Genomic DNA, 16,657 nt, shown 5'->3' with positions numbered 1-16,657 from the left:
CCCCGATCGGCCGGGCCCCGCCAGCGGCCGCTCGCCGCCGGGCGGGCGTTGGGCTCCCGCGGCGCGATGTCGGCGCGGCGGCGGTGGAAGGCGGCGGCCGAGGAGGAGAAGGAGGAGGAAGAGGAGGAGGAGGCGGAGGCGGCGGGCAGCGACAAGGTGAGGGCGCACGGCCGGGGCCGTTGGGGCAGGTGCGGGAGGCGTGGGGACCCGGGAGCGGCGCTGGCCGCCGCCCCGCTCCCCCTTCCCGCTCCGCGGTCGCCGGGCCCCGGCTGCGCGACCCTCCCGCGCCGCCTGCTCGCGCTCCGTGGCGGGAGCTGGGAGGGGGCGACGGGCCGAGTGTCCTCGGTGCTCGGGGGCGAAGAGCCCACGCGTGTCCTGCCCCGCTGCCAGCACCGCCCCCGGCACGGCTGAAACGGGAGCGCGGAGTCTCTGCGGGCCCGCAGCGCGGAGGGGCACGGCCGGGCTGCGGGAGGGGGGCTCGCCCCGCGCACGGGTGGCTGGGCAGGGCGAGGAGCCGGGGCGGCTGCACGGAAACAAGCGCGGAGTGGGGATCTGCTGGGGTTAAAGGCTGTGTCAGCGCTTCCCCACCGCCTGGTTTTGGTTTATGGCCTTTTAAGTGATAGGCATTCACCTCTGGCCCGGAAAAGGACTTACAGTATGACATTTCTGCTAAGCAAGTGGTTTTCGAAATACTAGGTCTATGCATCGGGCTCATTATAGTGGCAAAACAGCCACGGTGCTTTTCTTTTGTTTGCCGTGCAGTTAAGGCTTATCTCTACAAAAGCAAAGCACATCGCGATTGCTAATTGTCTGAATAAAATGAAATAGATGGTCTCGTTTTGGTGACTGGAATTAAAAAAAAAATAAACAACAACAAAAAAACCCTTGCTTATTGCTTAATTGAGTTGGCAATACGTGGTGGGAGGGCTCCCAAATCGGTGGCTACTTAAATCTGCCTGGATGTCAAAGCTGCAGAGTGTGCAATCTGCCTTTAGGCATTGTGGCAAGGAAATGGAAAGTAAAACAAAATAGTCACTTTTTATTCTATGCTTTTGTTGCATGAACTCAAAGCTAATGAACTTGAAAATTTGCGGTGCTGTGCTGCATTGAAGGTTGTGATCAAATAGGGCAACACCTAGACTATAGCTGCCCAGAGAGCATTTCTCTGTAAATTAGAATTAACTTGTAAATGTTATTTCTTGTAGTAGTGTGCTCAAAAAGATTGCTTGTTTTTTTTGGTTTTGTTTTCTGTGGAGTTCTACAAGTTTGCTTTATTTTGTAGGCTAAGTTAATTTCTGAGGTGTGCAGTGAGCTGACTTCAAAGAACTCTTTCCATTCAATGCCTCTAGTCTCCGGTCTTCTCAAGGGTGCACCTAAAACTTGCTAAAGTTATTCCTGGTTTACCTACATGATTTCCAGAGAGGAAAGTGCTGGTTTTGTCTATTGGCCTACTGCTCTTCCTAGGTGGTGTTGAACAGAAAGGGCTCTGCTGCTGTGTATGCAGCTAGGATACTGATTACAGAAGATGATTTTCAATATGCATACATTTGAGATGATTGCTTGGACTGCTAGGTACAGAAAGCCTTTTCCACCACGCAAAAGACTTTTTGATGTTTTTTGGGGGGGACCTTCCTTGTTGCCATTGGAGTTGTTCAACCTCTCTGGGATGTGCACAGCACTGGTGACAATTGCCATGGCTCACAAGCAACATTAAGGATTCATTTTGCATGTCAAGCTGTCCTTAGTGCTGTTCATAACTGTAAAGATAAACCAGTATTTTTTACTGAGTTTTCTGTCAGTAAGTCACAGTTTGGGCCTTGTTTTGAGTATGAGTACACAGGTAATGTCTGATGTAGGTGATGTGATGGGAATCATCTGGTTGTCTGGATCCATAGGTGCCACCTTATACACCTTCTTAGATGGTTATCTTTCTGCTCTACCATTTGCCTGACCTTTACAACAAGTGGATAGCTTATTGTCCTTAAACTATTTTGAGATGACCTATTTGATGTAGTAATTGCATGTTTGGAATCCACATTTGTTATTTTTTTCATAACTACTCAGGTTGGCCATGGTGCAGTGGGTTTTCACTGCTTCGTAGTACACAGCTCAGAAATATCACTCCCTCCCTCACTTGTAATAAAGGAGAAAACTTGGTTGTGTCCTTTCGTATGTTAACTGCTTTGTGCTGCTTCTGCTCTTGTTGACCCAATTAACTCAGACTTCCAGATATGTAAAAGTGGCATGCTTTAAAGCACCTGTTTGTCAAAGTAGAGGAGTGCTCTGTGTTTGCTGAAGAATGCCATGAACACTAAATATGTTTGGAGGGTTTTATTTTTTGTCCTTCTAGTCCTGTTTTAAGCATGTAGTCTGATATTTTTTATGTTACACTTATGATGTCCATAGATGCTAATTTTCTACTGAATTTAAGCAAAGCTGTTTATTTGTTTGGGTTTTTTTGTAATTTGTGTGGTTTTTTACCACTAACCAGAAACAACTGGTAGCTGTTCCTATGTGCATATAACTTCAAATAAAAGTTAACTTCCTTGGTTTTGTAGGAAGGAATATAGTATGCCCTTTCTGAAGCTGCTTCCTGAAGTTCCTAAGCGCTGCAGATCTTGGTGTCTTCAGTTGCTCACTAGCTTGTTGAGCTGATGACTTTTTGCAAAATTCCCATGAATACGCCTCTGCCCTGTAGGACTTCATGATTTCATGAGTTTGTTGTTTTGTTGCATTATCCTGTGGCATGCAGGACTGATTTTTCAGTCATCCCTCATTTGCTGCTGTTCGCTCTGGCTGCTCTTTTTCTCAGAATGTCTTGTCAAAGTATCTTCATAAATACTCTGCGGCCCTTGGGAGCACGAGGAAAAACGTGGCATTCAAATACTTAATATGTGTAACTCAGTTAAAGTTTTACAGATTGATCTGCAAGTATTCATGCTGCTTTTAAACTTCCAGTTGTTTGCATTCTTTACTAAAAAGGAAGTGACACTGCTTTCAAGTGCTTCAAAAAACTCATGTACCCTGGAAGTAATCACACAGTCATTCCTCTTTGTACTGTGCGGAGTTGTCAGAGTAGGACAGGGAGGGGGTAGTGAAATAGTGTCACATTGCTGGTCGTGGGAACAAGTGCCTGTTTGCCTAGGGTCATTGTTAATTATTTGTAACTAAAACAAGCCTGGAATCACTGACCACTGTTTCTCCTACAGTATTGAAAAAGCTGTTTCTGTTTCCTGAGACAGCACTTCCAGGGAACCAATTGCTATATAAATTGCTCAGACCTGTGAAGCTGAGTTTGGGACTTGTGTCTTTGATGCTGAAAACCCCCCAAACCTGCTTGGAGATGAATAAAATTCCTGATGGCAATATGGATTATGGTGGCACAATGGAGTCCATCATGGATTACTTAGTTACTTCATTTGACTGACTTCTGGAATATCCATAAATGGATCTGTGTAATTTTCACAGAGAAGTTTGACCTCTATGCTGTCCCTACAAGCGTGGCAATAATAGTAAGAGCTGGCTATTTTCAAACCTCTGTTTTCTTGGAATTGGTGGTGAATTAGTACTAATGCAGATAGTGAAGGTTCTGTAGGTTTCAGTTGTTGAGTCAGTGAGGGCTTCTGTATACATCAGGCTCTAATGGCTAAGAAAGAAAGGCTTCATTATTCAGGATCTTCTGACACTTTGATATCTTGACTTCAGAGGAAGGTATCAAGGTACATCTAATTAAGCATGCTACAATGTGGTCCAACTGAACTATTGGCTTACTTGTAAAGCCTGTGAGAGAGGCTGCAGAAAGGTCAAATCTAGAGGAAAAAACTTACTTAACCCTTAACAGGTAAAATCACGATAATTTTTAATTATTTTGCCTGCTAACTTTTTTTCACAGAAGGTGTTAGAAAATGTCTGAATTTTCTCAGTTGCTCTTCATGTAGATGCTGCATTCTCCAGGAAAAACATAATTGCTATCTACTTGGGAATTTCCTATTGTGTCCTGGAAAAAAATGCAGTACAAGCAAAACCATGGAAATGCCTTTGTAATTAGAATGATTCTTGTGTGTCATTCACTCAGCACGTGCTAATGCTAGTGGAGTGTGTGTGGTACAAAACAGCAGTTCAGATGGGTATGTTCATTTAGATGATGAAAGGTTGGCATGTCTGTTTTGTTTTTTTTTTTTGCATGACACATGGCTGTATTCTGGTAGCTGTTGTGAAGTAGCCAGCAAGCAGAAATCCAGATGGAAGCTTAATTTGTGGCAAGATGTTTCATATTTTGAACTCCTGTTAGGGAAGCTCAGGCTCTTAGCTTTGAGTTCCTCCTATGTATGGTCACGTTTGTTTTGGGGTACTTTGGAAATGGTGAAAACCAGTGAGCGTTCTAGTGTGTCAGGATAGGCATGGTTATTATACACTAAACTGCTTGTAACATGTAACTGTCATGTTTGCCTGCTTCCCTGTACTTGTTAGTCCTGCGTCATGTCTGCCTTGTTTGGCTTGCATTCTATGAGCTGATCAGATAGCTTTCTTGAAGGAATGTGTGCCTTCAAGTGAAGAGATGCATGGCAACATCTATCATGGACAGTGGGATGTGAAATGTGAATCACGGAGATGGGAGTGGCACATGTTCTGCATGTCAAAGGCTCTGCTGCCTGTAGTTTGAGAACTCTAGAAAAAAATGAAAACACTTCAGATCAGACGTTTCATTTGGAGTTTGGGTTGAAAGGTGTCCTAATCACTTAGGACAGTACAACTTCTGCTGTTTTGTATTAACCTTTGAAAACCTTGTAAATACTTGCTGATGGTATGAAACAAATGGCATTTCCATTAATACCACTTCCAGGTCCTTGTTGTTACTGTGTTCAGCTTGGCAAAGCACCACACCTGAAGAGCAGGAGAAGGAAGGGCTGCTTGACTTTATGCCGAACTCCAAAACTGCTTCTACAAGGTCAAGCTGAAGTAGCAAGACTCTGATTTATTTATTTATTTATTTATTTATGAGGACTTTGATAGTGATTAACTTAAGGTTTCCTTCCATAATGGTTGTTGTTATTCATGGCTATGAACCGGAATGTTTATAATCAGTCATGTATAATAATTAAGAAAACAAGTAGCAAGAAAGACTTGTCTGCCAGTGATTGGGTTCTCTAAGCACTTTATGATGCAGAGGACAATTAACTAGCTTTTAGTGAGCAGCTTCCTCTTAGGCTTCTGACTTTGCAAATTAAATGTCTCATTCAGGAAATAGCTGTGGCCATTATAGCAATTAGCTGGAAAATGAAGTATTCAAGGTCATTTTTGAGGTGTGTTACAAAATGAAGTAGAAGACAACTGGGAGTTTGTCTCCCACTAGTTATTGTAGCAATGTAAAGCTAAAATGTAGCCAGATCCAATAATTTTTGTGCAACTTGCACCCTACATCAGCTGAGCTCCCAGTAGTGGCAGTATGAAGGATGAGCTACTGAAAAACACGTCTGATAAGCAGACTCCTCCTTCAAGGTGTTGAGATGCTCTGAAAAAATGCCATGCACTTGTGAATTCAGATGTTGGAAATAGCAAATCTAAAACATGGCTTACAATGAGGTAGGTAAGTGACAGTTGTGTGTTAAGTATCAGACAGATAAAGTAAGTAATTTAAAAAATTTTATTTAATGCTTAAACATTTGTTGAGTATGGAAAAAAATTATGCTATACCAAAAGCCCAAAATTGGAACAAAAAAAAAGTTAGAGGGTATTCTTAGTTGTGAGTGCTTAAAAGAGACAACATCTGTGCCATGTGCAAGTAGGGATTAATATTAAAGATGCTAAGTTGTGGACTTAGGGCCAGGATTACTGTCCATCATCTGCACAGTGAGTAGTGTCTTGTAGAACTGTAGAGACACCTTGCTGCACTCCAGTGCAGGTCACAGTGCTTGGAACATGGCTTTGGGAGAGACCTGCAATCCCCCTCAGTCACAGCTATAGTTGATTTCCTGAGCTATGGCACAACACTATGAGAAATATCTCTGAACAACAAGGTTGCAAGCACAGTGATTTTTTTATTTATCTATATGATTTTTCAGGTGTTATACAAACTTTCTGAAGTCTGGACCACAGTCCGAGTATTGCTCTTTTTACTTGTATTACTTATAGACAATGTCAGTCTAATATTTCTTCAACTGTGGCATTTCAAGGGAGAGGAAAAGCACAGATTATGTTTTTCAAATAAGTTAGTGATGTAAAACCAGTTTAAGAATTTTATCTTGGTTATGTGTGGGGTACATAAAGTGAATGAGACAAACACAATGACCAGCAGGTCAAGGGAGGTGATTCTCCCCCTTTACTCCACACTCATGAGACTCCACCTGGAGTTTTGTGTTCAGTTCTGGGGCCCCTAACATGGGGAGAGCATGGAGCTCTTAGAGTGAGTATAGAGGAAGGACACAAAGATGATCAGAGCACCTCTCCTATGAAGACAGACTGAGAGAGTTGGGGTTGTTCAGCCTGGAGAAGAGAAGGCTCTGGGGAGACCTTATAGCAGCCTTCCAGTATCTGAAGAGGGCCTACGAGAAAGCTGGAGAGGGACTTTTTGCAAGGGCTTGTAATGAGACGACAAGGGGGAATGGATCAAAACTGGAAGAGGGTAGATATAGGTTAGACATTAGGAAGAAATTATTCACTTTGAAGGTGGTGAGACACTGGAAGGGTTGCCCAGAGAAGCTGTGGATGCCCTCTCCCTGGAAGTGTTCAAGGGCTGGTTGAACAGGGCTTGGAGCAACCTGGCCAAGTGGGAGGTGTCCCTGCCCTTGCAGGGGGTTGGAACAAGATGATCTTTAAGGTCCCTGCCAACCCAGACCCTTCTATGGTTCTAACATCTTAAAAAAGATAATGACTCTTCCTGTTGTCACCTCGTCCTCTCGTGCACGTGCATAGCGCCAGCTCGCGGTTCCCCAAAGACAAGAGCAACTCAAACCCGGGCGGGTCGGTGCTCGCTTTCCCTCGGGCGGTGTCCCTGGCGGTGGCGCGGCCCGACGGCAGCACCCTGGCCAGCTCCGGCGGGCCCGGCCTGGGGGCGGGGGTGGGGGAGGCCTCACCTCTGCCACCGCCCTTGTCACAGGGGTCAGTCACTAAGGAGACGGCTGCACTAAAGTGTAAGTTCCTGGAAAAGGCCGAGGGACTGAGAGGAAAAGGCGGTGGCCTGTAAACAGGGGAACCACGTGATGGCTGGGATCGTAGGTCACCTGAATTCTGTGGTGTCTTACGGAGGGGGCAAGAGGGAGGACAGACCTTTGCTGTCTTCCAAAAGGCCAAAAATACTCACAACAAGGGGACAAAATAATACTATTAAGGATAAGTAGGAAAGAGAAGCCGTCATATTCATGGGAAATTCATTCTTAAAGCAGAAAGAACCAAAATCTGCTATGAAGAAGGAAGAAAGAAGGAGAGACTGAGAAATAACAGTATAGTGCTGGTGAAAAAAGTTTTCGACACAGTTTGCTTCACATTCCCCAGAGCTGTTAAGAATTGATGAACCTGAGGCAGCAGAGCAGGCTGGAAGCTGTTTGGAATTGTAAGGAGGTGAGGCACATCATGGAGGTCAGGAGGAGGTTCAGCCTGTGCCAGGGTCGAGTGCAGCCTTCTGACTCCCTGGAGTTGTGGTGTTTGTAACATTAGAATAAGTAAAGTAACTCATCAGCACCCCTAGTGGTGGCTTTAACTAAGGGGAAAATTGTCTCGCCAGCCTACTCTGGCTGTGGTCAATTTGTACATTGTCACCAAAATACGTACTGCCTATTTTCATTTGGCTTAGACACGCAATCTGTCTAGATTATGTAATCCTGAGTAGTCATTAGTGAATACTGAAGAAACCATTGCAGTGTCGGGGTGATACAAGAAATTATTCTGAGTAACACTATCCATAGGACGCTTGGTCACTTCATAGTTTGTTTTTGGATAGTTCTGCTCAGGCTGGAGGATTCAAGTCCTAGTGTGTGTATGTATATATGAATGAGACTGTGCCAGCAACCTCTTTTCATTGTACAAAGGGACTTTTTTTTCATGCATTCTATTTCCTTATTTTTTTTCCTTAATGCGACATTAAACCACCAGAAGACCCTTCTCCTTATTCCTTAAAAGGTTAGTTTGAGGTGTAAGTGAGGGAATCCATTAGAGGGCTGAGGATTTCTGATAAACTCTTGTTCTATGCCAGCTGTAGTGTTTCTGGAAACATGTATCCTCATGCTTATGTACGTGAGTTGAAAAAGTGCCTGGAATGTGAAGTTTCTTGAGCACAGCAGGTAATGTAACAATGTCTGAGTACTGGCCTTATCACTGTTTATTTGGATACATTTGTCTCGTACAAGATCTATACTTTCGCTAGTACTCAGTGTCTTTTTAGAAGGTAACTTAGAAATTATCAGTTCCTAAAGTAATGTTTATGACTCTGAATACGGTTTTGACTTAATAATGAAGAATCTTGTGTGTTGTTGTGTTTTTTTGTCATAGGAAGTGGATTTGGAGGAAAGACTTGTCGAGTTGGATCTTAGGAATGATTCAGATGTTCCTGATGTTCCTCCACCAACAGACAGCACTCCAGAAATTCTCAAAAAGGCTTTGTCAGGCTTGTCTGCTAGGTATAGTAAAAACTCTCAAATCTAATAGCTGCTGGCTAAAATTCTTACAGTTATTTTGGAGTTTAATTCTTACAGATTGTACTGCAGTTTTAAATTTCATATGATGCACATGAAAATTCAGGGATAATTTTTTACTGGATATCATTGGTTTATTTATGATTTGATAGTCACTTCAGTGAAACTTTTTTGCATATACCTGAAGATTGCCCATTGCATGCATTTTTAAGTAAACTGCTGCAAGATTTAGCTGCAGTTTTCATAAATGTTTGCCATTGCTCAGACTAAGCATTGCAAGAAAATAGGCTAAAGAATAGTAATTGGGTTTGATATCCAGAAGAAACTGTTTCTGGGGCTTATGACCAACTGTTTTCCTGTATCCAAGGTTAAGGGAGGGCAGTGTTTGTGTATAAATGAAGGGGGGGAAAGTGAATTCTCTGGGTGAGCTTTGCTAGCCCTTGGTGACAGCATTTCCATGTCTAAATAACTTTTATTTACAGTTAATTGCAATGTTTTTTTTATTTTTGTACAACTTAAGGCAGTGTTTAATTTTTCCCTGCCATCTCTTTTCAAACCTAGGTTTCTCTCTCTAAGCCCTCTATGTATATCATACATACCTTGTGCTCAACATAACAAACCAAGCAATGTACAATGTGTATTTTAGATACAACTTAGATCTTGCAAGAGTTAGAAGAAGGATTTCCAATCCAGACTATGATTAAAAACTTCCAAGTCCTTGAAAAAAAGACTGATCTAAAAAACCTAATATCCACTAGATATCTCCAGTAACAGTGTGAAACTACAGGTTTTTTACTTGTTCCATTTTCCAATCTGTTGTCTGTTTCTGTTGATGTTTGGGAGCCATGAACAAATGTATTGTTCCCAGGTTTCAAAAAGCATGTTTCTGAAGTGCACCAGCTCTGAGCAGAATGTGATGTTCTCTGCTGCCATCACACTGCAAGGAATATTTAGTTCCTATCACTTTCAGGGTTCTCTTACCATGTTAAATGTTGTGGAAGCCTTGAGTCTCCAAATAAGACTTGTTCCAAGGGGCACTTGCATGGTGATGCCTCAAAAACTGCAACTAAGAGGGTGCAGGTGAAGCCTTTCCCGTTTCACATGCTTGAAATTCTTTATTGGAGTGTTTGCACAAAGGTGCTTTGAGTGCAAAATTAAATTCTTGGTGCTTTATGAATGCTAGAGTCAAAATCCCTGACAGTCCCAACAGACCTGTTATCATAACATACAACATGAGTGAGTTGCACTGTAACTCTCAGAAATATTCTCTTTGTATTTGGCCTTCAGAGGAAATAGTATCTGTACCTTTCCAGTGAAGAGTTAGGATACAATAAACTTGTCAAGTGTCTTCCTTGATTTTGGAGCTCCTTGTCTTATTTACTGAAGCTGTCTTTCCAACACCCTAAAGATATTATGCTGTGTTTTAACATTATTCTTAAGGGCTGTTGAATTTTTCTAAAGGAGTCTTGCTCCCTATAGATATGCTACTAGGAGGAGGCTGCTACTCTGTAGCCCATCTCATAGAGGAACATAAAGCATCTGTTGTGATAAAGCTCATTGTGCTGTTATTCTCATACTTAAAACAAATCTAATTAGTGGCTTTAGCTGCTGTTAACCTGCTATTGAATAACATCCTTGAAAACCAAATTAAGATAGATGAAGTTTACATTAAAACTGGAGTATGATGCAAAACTAGCAGTGTCCCCTGAATCGGGTGTATCTCCTGATGCAGCAATGAAGCACAGGACTAATACAAAGCAAAGCATTAGAAATAATTTCTCTAAGCTACAGCAGGTTTTTTTTGTGTTTAGCAGGAACTTGTGATTAGTTTCTTTGGTGCACTTTTAAAGGCAAAATTCTTGAAGGGAAAAGTACAGGCAAAAGAGGAGAAAACTTATTGGAAAGTAATATGAACAATAAAATATAGGCTACTGAAAACTAGAAACATTTTCAAGGCAAAGTGGAGCCTGTTATGAGTTTTTACATTTTTTTTTAATGAACTGGACTCTTGATTCTTCCTGTTACTGGCCTTTGGGAGCAGGAGGTTGGGAGGTGAAAAATAACATTTTGGTTACTCTAGAAATTACCAAAAAAAAAAAAATCCAAACAAACCAATAAAGACTTCCAAGTTGTTTGGCTTTGGGGTTTTTTTAAACACTTGTTTTTTCAGAGAAGGCATTCTGCACCTTGAGTTCTTTGTTCAGCTTTGAGCCACTCATGACAAGGAGCATGTTGAGATGCTGTGGGGTGTCCAAAGAAGGGCAATGGAGCTGGTGCAGGGTCTGGAGCACAAGTCTTACAAGGAGCAGCTGAGGGAACTGGGGTTGTTTAGCCTGGAGAAAAGGAGGCTGAGGGGAGACCTTATTGCCCTCTACGACTACTTGAAAGGAGGTTGCAGTGAGGTGGGGGTTGGTTTCTTCTCCCAAGTAACAAGTGATGGGATGAGAGGAAATGGCCTGGAGTTGTGCCAGTTAAGTTTTAGATTGGATATTAGGAAACATTTATTCACTGAAAGCATTATCTAGCATTGGAACAGGCTGCCCAGGGAAGTCGTTGAGTCACCATCTCCGGAGGTATTTAAAAGACATGTAGATGTGGTGCTTAGGGACATGGTTTAATGGTGGACTTGTCAGTCTGTTAATCCACAAATAATTGTATGCTTTTTACGTGGCAGCCTTTCTTTCTTATGTGAGCCTTTATATGGCTGGGCCCCCAGAAATCTTGCTCATTATGTGATGCTTTTTGAGGGTCCTTACATATTTTCACAGCAGCTTCAATATGGGGTTGATCCATTTAATTGCAAATTGCATTTGGGAGTGGGAAGGGACATGGGGGAAGAAGAAAGGTGGCTAACTTCCATTTTTACTGTGTATCCTGGTTAGTTGGTTGATTCTGTGTTTCTTGCCATGTGTTTTATTAAGCACAAACAATTTCTGAAACTCCTACTGTTCCTAATACACTTCAATCTCTAGTGAGTAAAAGAAGTGGCATTTATTTTAATTTATAACTGCTTGCTCTTTACTCTCTCTTTTTTTTTGATAGATGGAAAAACTGGTGGATTCGTGGAATTCTCTCCCTAGCTATGATTTCTGTGTTTTTTCTGATCATATACCTGGGATCATTTATGCTGATGCTTCTGGTAAGTTCGTTTAAATAGATTCTGTCATGCCAGAGTTACTTTATCTCTTCATTCATTGTGGTTAAGACAGTTGGAAGCAAACCACATGGGCAATTCAGAGCAATTTGTCTCTCATTTGTGTAAATGTAAATACTTTTGAAAAACACAACAGATTCACAACTAGGCCTTGTGGATTATGAGCGTCTTATATACTGAAATAAATATGTTTTTAAAACAGGGATTAAAGTAACACATTGAAAGACTGTTGCCTTGAAGTTTACTAAACTACTGTCATCTGTTTCCTTTTCCAGTTCTCATGACCTACAGTTACATTCTTTGAGGTTAAATGACCCCCCCAAAAAAATCTCAAAACCTCAAAAAACCTGAAGAAACAAGAGTTTTAATTTTGAGGCTGAGTGAAGCACTCAGCTCTGGTCTGCTGTCTGTGACTGGCACTGAAAAAGCTTTCTTCAGGCATGGTGCATTAATTTCCTACTTCTGTACAGGCCTGCCTTGTAGCCTTGGGTTTATCTGTAGAATAGAGCTAGGTTCCTTTCCAAGGTACAAAGATAAAGTGCATTTTTAGGTCATAACATGAAATAAGAATAATACACCCTACATACCCAGTCAGCCTTTACTGCTTCCTTCCATAATTTTTATTGCTGCTATTTTTATTGAATAATGGTTTAACTATCTTTTCCAGTTATGGAAAGTAACAGACAGCGATATGGTTTCTGAAATAGGCACTTCTGGGTAACTGCTTTGATTTTTTGACTCTAAGCTTGTTTAGCTGTCAAAATGTGCTTTTACTTGTTTCATAGTCTCCTGTAAAACACCTTTTGGATTGTATTCATAGAATCATTTAGCTTGGAAAAAACCTTTGAGTCCAACCATAAACCTAACACTGCCAAGTCCTCCACTAAACCATGCCCCCAGCCCTGCTCCAACCTCCTTTCAGGTAGCTGTAGAGAGTGACAAGGTCTTCTCTCTGCCTCTTTTTCTCCAGGTTAAATGACCTCTGTTCCCTCAGCAGCTCCTAATCAAACTGGTTCTCTTGACCCTTCACCAGCTTTGTTGCTCTTCTCTGGACTCATTCCAGCACCTCAATGTCCTTCTCGTAGTGAGTAGAGTGGGACAATCTCCTCCCTAATGCTGCTGGCCACGCTATTTCTGATACAAGCCAGGGTGCTGTTGGCCACCTGGACACACTGCTGGCTCATATTCAGCTGCATGTTGACCAACACTCCCAGGTTCTTTTCCTCTGGACAGCTTTCCAGCCGCTCTTCCCCAAGCCTGTAGCATTGCCTAGGGTTGTTGTGACCTAAGTGCAGGTCCTGGCACTTGGCCTTGTTGAATCTCATACATTTGACCTTGGCCTGTTGATCCAGCCTGTCCAGATCCCTTCTATGGAGCTTTTCTACCCTCAGGCAGGTCAATGCTCCTGCTCATCTTTGTGTCATCTGCAAACTTACTGAGAGTGCACTCAATCTCCTCATCCAGATAATGGAAAAAGTTATTAAGGAAAACTGGCCCCAACACTGAGCCCTGGGGAATACCACTTGTGTCTGGCCCCCAACTGGATTTAGCTTCATTCACCTCAAGTCTTTGGGCCCTGTCAGCTAGCTGAGTTTTCACTCAGCAAAGCATACCTGTCCAAGTCATGAGAAGCCAGTTTCTCCAGGAGAATGCTGTGGGAAACAGTGTCAAAGGCTTCACTAGAGTCTAGGTAGACAACATACACAGTCTTTTGCTCATCTGCTAAGCAGGTCACCTTGTCATAGAAGGAGATCAGGTTTGTCAAGCAGGACCTGGCTTTCATAAACTCATGCTGACTCAGCCTGATAACCTGGTTGTCTGGTACATTCTGGGTGTTGGCACTCACAATGATCTGCTCCATAACATTCCTCGGTACTGAGGTCAGACTGACAGGCTGGGTCCTCATTCTGGCCCGTCTTGTAAATGGTCACATTTGTTCACTTCCAGTCAACTGGGACCTCCCTGGTTAGCCAGAACTGCTGGTAAATGATAGAAAGTGCCTTGCTGAGCACTTCCACCACCTCACTCAGTACCCATTTGGGTACTGGTGGATACCGTATGGCCCCATATACTTGTGTGTGTCTAAGTGGTGTAGCAGGTCACTAACCATTTCCCTTTGCATTATGGGGGCCCCGTGTCTTCCAGCTCAAGGGGCTGGGTACCCAGAGAGCAATTGGTCCTACTACTAAAGACTGAGGCGAAGAAGGCATTGAGTACCTCAGCCTTTTCCTCATCCTTTATCAATAGGTTTCCCCCCTGCATTCAGTAAAGGATGGAGATTCTCCTTAGCCCTCCTTTTGTAGTGAATGTTATAGAAACATTTTTATTATCTTTTGCAGCAGTAGCCAGAATGAGTTCTAGTTGGGCTTTGGCACTTCTGATTTTCTCCCTCCTCAACTTCGTTACATCCTTATGGTCCTCCTGAATTGTCTGCCCCTGCTTCCAAAGGTCATAAACTCCCTTTTTTTAACCTGTATTGTCTTGAGAAACTGGAATGCTGTTTCATCAGTATTATGATCTGCATTACAGTCTCTACATCAGAATTAGTCTGGTTTATGTTTCCTGTTTCTGTCTTCTAATATAATACATGTTCATAAAGTTGACGTTTGAGACTATATGAAAAAAGAATAGAAGGAAAAAGCAGTTTTGTTCAGGAATTATTTAATTTCACTGGAATCAAGTAGCTTATATTTAAACAAGAACTGATGTGCTCAAACCAAATCTTAATACTGAGACTGAAAATGCTCAGAGACTTGTAGGAAGGGTAATCCAGTGAAGCCCTGAGACTGCTCTGAAAAGTTGGGACGTATGTTTGCCATTTGCCTGCTACTAAGGCAAAAGGGATGAGCTTCCATGCCTTTGGCCCTCAGTGTCCTTTTCTGCTGCGAGGTGCAATCCTTTAATGTTGCTCTTGCATAGAGCATTTATGTTTTATAATGTAGGCCAGGCAGAAGAAAGAGCATGAGATAGGAGACCTTCAAATTTAACTTGCTGAGGTGGTGTAAGACTGTTTTATACTGTTTTCACTGGTTGAGCAAGATGAGATTTATGCGTGAATGCAGGTGGTAAGAGAACACTGCAAAGCCTCGCACGGCGACACGCGCAGTCGGCTTGAGGAGGTTCTTATTCCTGCCTCTGAGTGGCGTTACTGATGACCAGCGTCTGGCAATTCTTGATGTCTGGACAAGGCCATCTGCTTGGTGACTGTGGATTAGACAAAACTGGTGAAGTCCTTTGGTGTCCAAATACTGACAGGATGTACTACCAGATTTGCACAGGCAAACACTGAAGTGTGAGATCAGCCCAACAAAATGCAGACCATGGAAGGTGTGACATTCAGACCTGGGTTATAAGCTTTCCTTCTAATCATCGATGGTAATTGCCCTTAATGAGACACTTGCATGTGGAAGGACCTGGGTGTCCAAGTTGTGTTGCACACAGCTATTTATATTCTGTTGGGCCTAGAAAATATTTCTTAAACTAAATTTAAAGATGAAACTTAGCCTAAAGAAGTAGAGCCTTCTTTACAGGAAGTACTTTTGCCCTGCTGCTGCCAAACTGTTTAAATGAAGAAAAGTCTGGAGCTTTCCCATGTTTCATGAGCATATTCTTGCAGCTAGCTCAGTAGGGTTTTTCTCAGCGTGTCTCATGGTTTTGAGGGTTGTTTCATTTGTTTGTTGTTTGCTTGGTTGGTTTTCTTTAGGGGGGCCCGAACACAGTTAAGTGGAGCTTTAGTTTTCTTGGACCTGCTTTGAAGCTGTCTGTTTTCTGAGAGCAATTTGAATTCAGAAAAATTTCTTCCCTTAATGCAGGTCGCAGTGCTACTTACTGCCTTTAAGAAAAAACTGCAGCATATTTACATAATTTTTAATTTCTCTTATTTTAGGTCTTAAGCATCCAAGTGAAGTGTTATCATGAAATCATTACTATAGGTTACAGAGTCTACCACTCGTATGATTTACCATGGTTTAGATCCCTCAGCTGGTGAGTAGCAAGCAAGAACATCAATAAGTAAGGATGTGAAACTTGAATATCTTCATGTTCTTCATGTGCCGTCATGGTGGAATGATAGCTTTTTAGGTCATGTGTGGACATAAAACCTGACATCTGACATATGGGATTCTGTAGTTGTATTCCACCTGTGAACTTGGACAAGTCACTTGGTCTTTTACTACTTCAGTTTTTTCCTTGTTATAAATATGTATATATGTACACATATATGTATGTATGCTTATAAGTTTTAAGTCAGACTTGAGCATGTGTATGCTAGAGGCAACTTTACTGTGTAATGAGGTGGATTCCTGCTGTTCGCTCTTCTGTAAATGCTGGTCGGTTCCCCTCTGGTCACTTCTGAGTCATCCAGAGGACTGATCTATTGTCTCCTTTATTCCATGGCTTCTGGATCTACAGCTAGAACAGACTCACACATGAATGATTCTGCAGCATTGCCAGCATTTTTAGAGGGGGGGATGTGTGCTCTACCACTTAGCCTACTTTGGCAGGTGACCACCATCACTTTCATATGTGGAGCTCAAAATCAACTCCTCTGTGTTGCTACACTAGTTAATATCAAAGCTGCTTTCAGTCCAGCATCTTGCCACTGAAACAAAATACGAAGACATTTCAATGAGATGAGAGAATCCTGTTAGTAGTGTGAACATAAACTATTTGGCTCATTTAGAGCTGTGAAGCCTTGCAGAGTGAGTATTAACATCTACTTGGAGGAAGAGAATGAGTATTGATTGCTCTGAGACTATCCGGAGATCTTGAATCACAAGTTTTTATCTTTTGTGACTGACTTCTGTAATGGGCCAAATAGTATGTTGCCTAGAGAGGTGCATCTCTTAGTGGCTTTGTATTTGCTATTTATTGTTTT

The 16,657-nt window shown here is 42.3% G+C and overlaps 1 protein-coding gene across 1 annotated transcript in view; it reads left to right on the top strand.

Moving 5' to 3' along the window:
- The window catches only part of CDS1 (CDP-diacylglycerol synthase 1), a 34,064-nt gene continuing 17,407 nt past the window's right edge, over positions 1 to 16,657 (top strand). The window contains exons 1-4 of the mRNA XM_051619439.1: positions 1 to 156; positions 8,485 to 8,612; positions 11,670 to 11,766; positions 15,668 to 15,765. Of these exons, the coding sequence (XP_051475399.1) occupies positions 67 to 156; positions 8,485 to 8,612; positions 11,670 to 11,766; positions 15,668 to 15,765 (413 nt within the window). The 5' untranslated portion in view covers positions 1 to 66. The remainder of the gene's footprint in view (positions 157 to 8,484; positions 8,613 to 11,669; positions 11,767 to 15,667; positions 15,766 to 16,657) is intronic.

This window comes from Apus apus, chromosome 4 (genome assembly GCF_020740795.1).
Source record: "Apus apus isolate bApuApu2 chromosome 4, bApuApu2.pri.cur, whole genome shotgun sequence".
In the NCBI taxonomy this organism is placed as follows: Eukaryota; Metazoa; Chordata; class Aves; order Apodiformes; family Apodidae; genus Apus; species Apus apus.
Note: the sequence above shows the minus strand (reverse complement) of the source record. Positions and strands in the feature narration are given on the sequence as shown.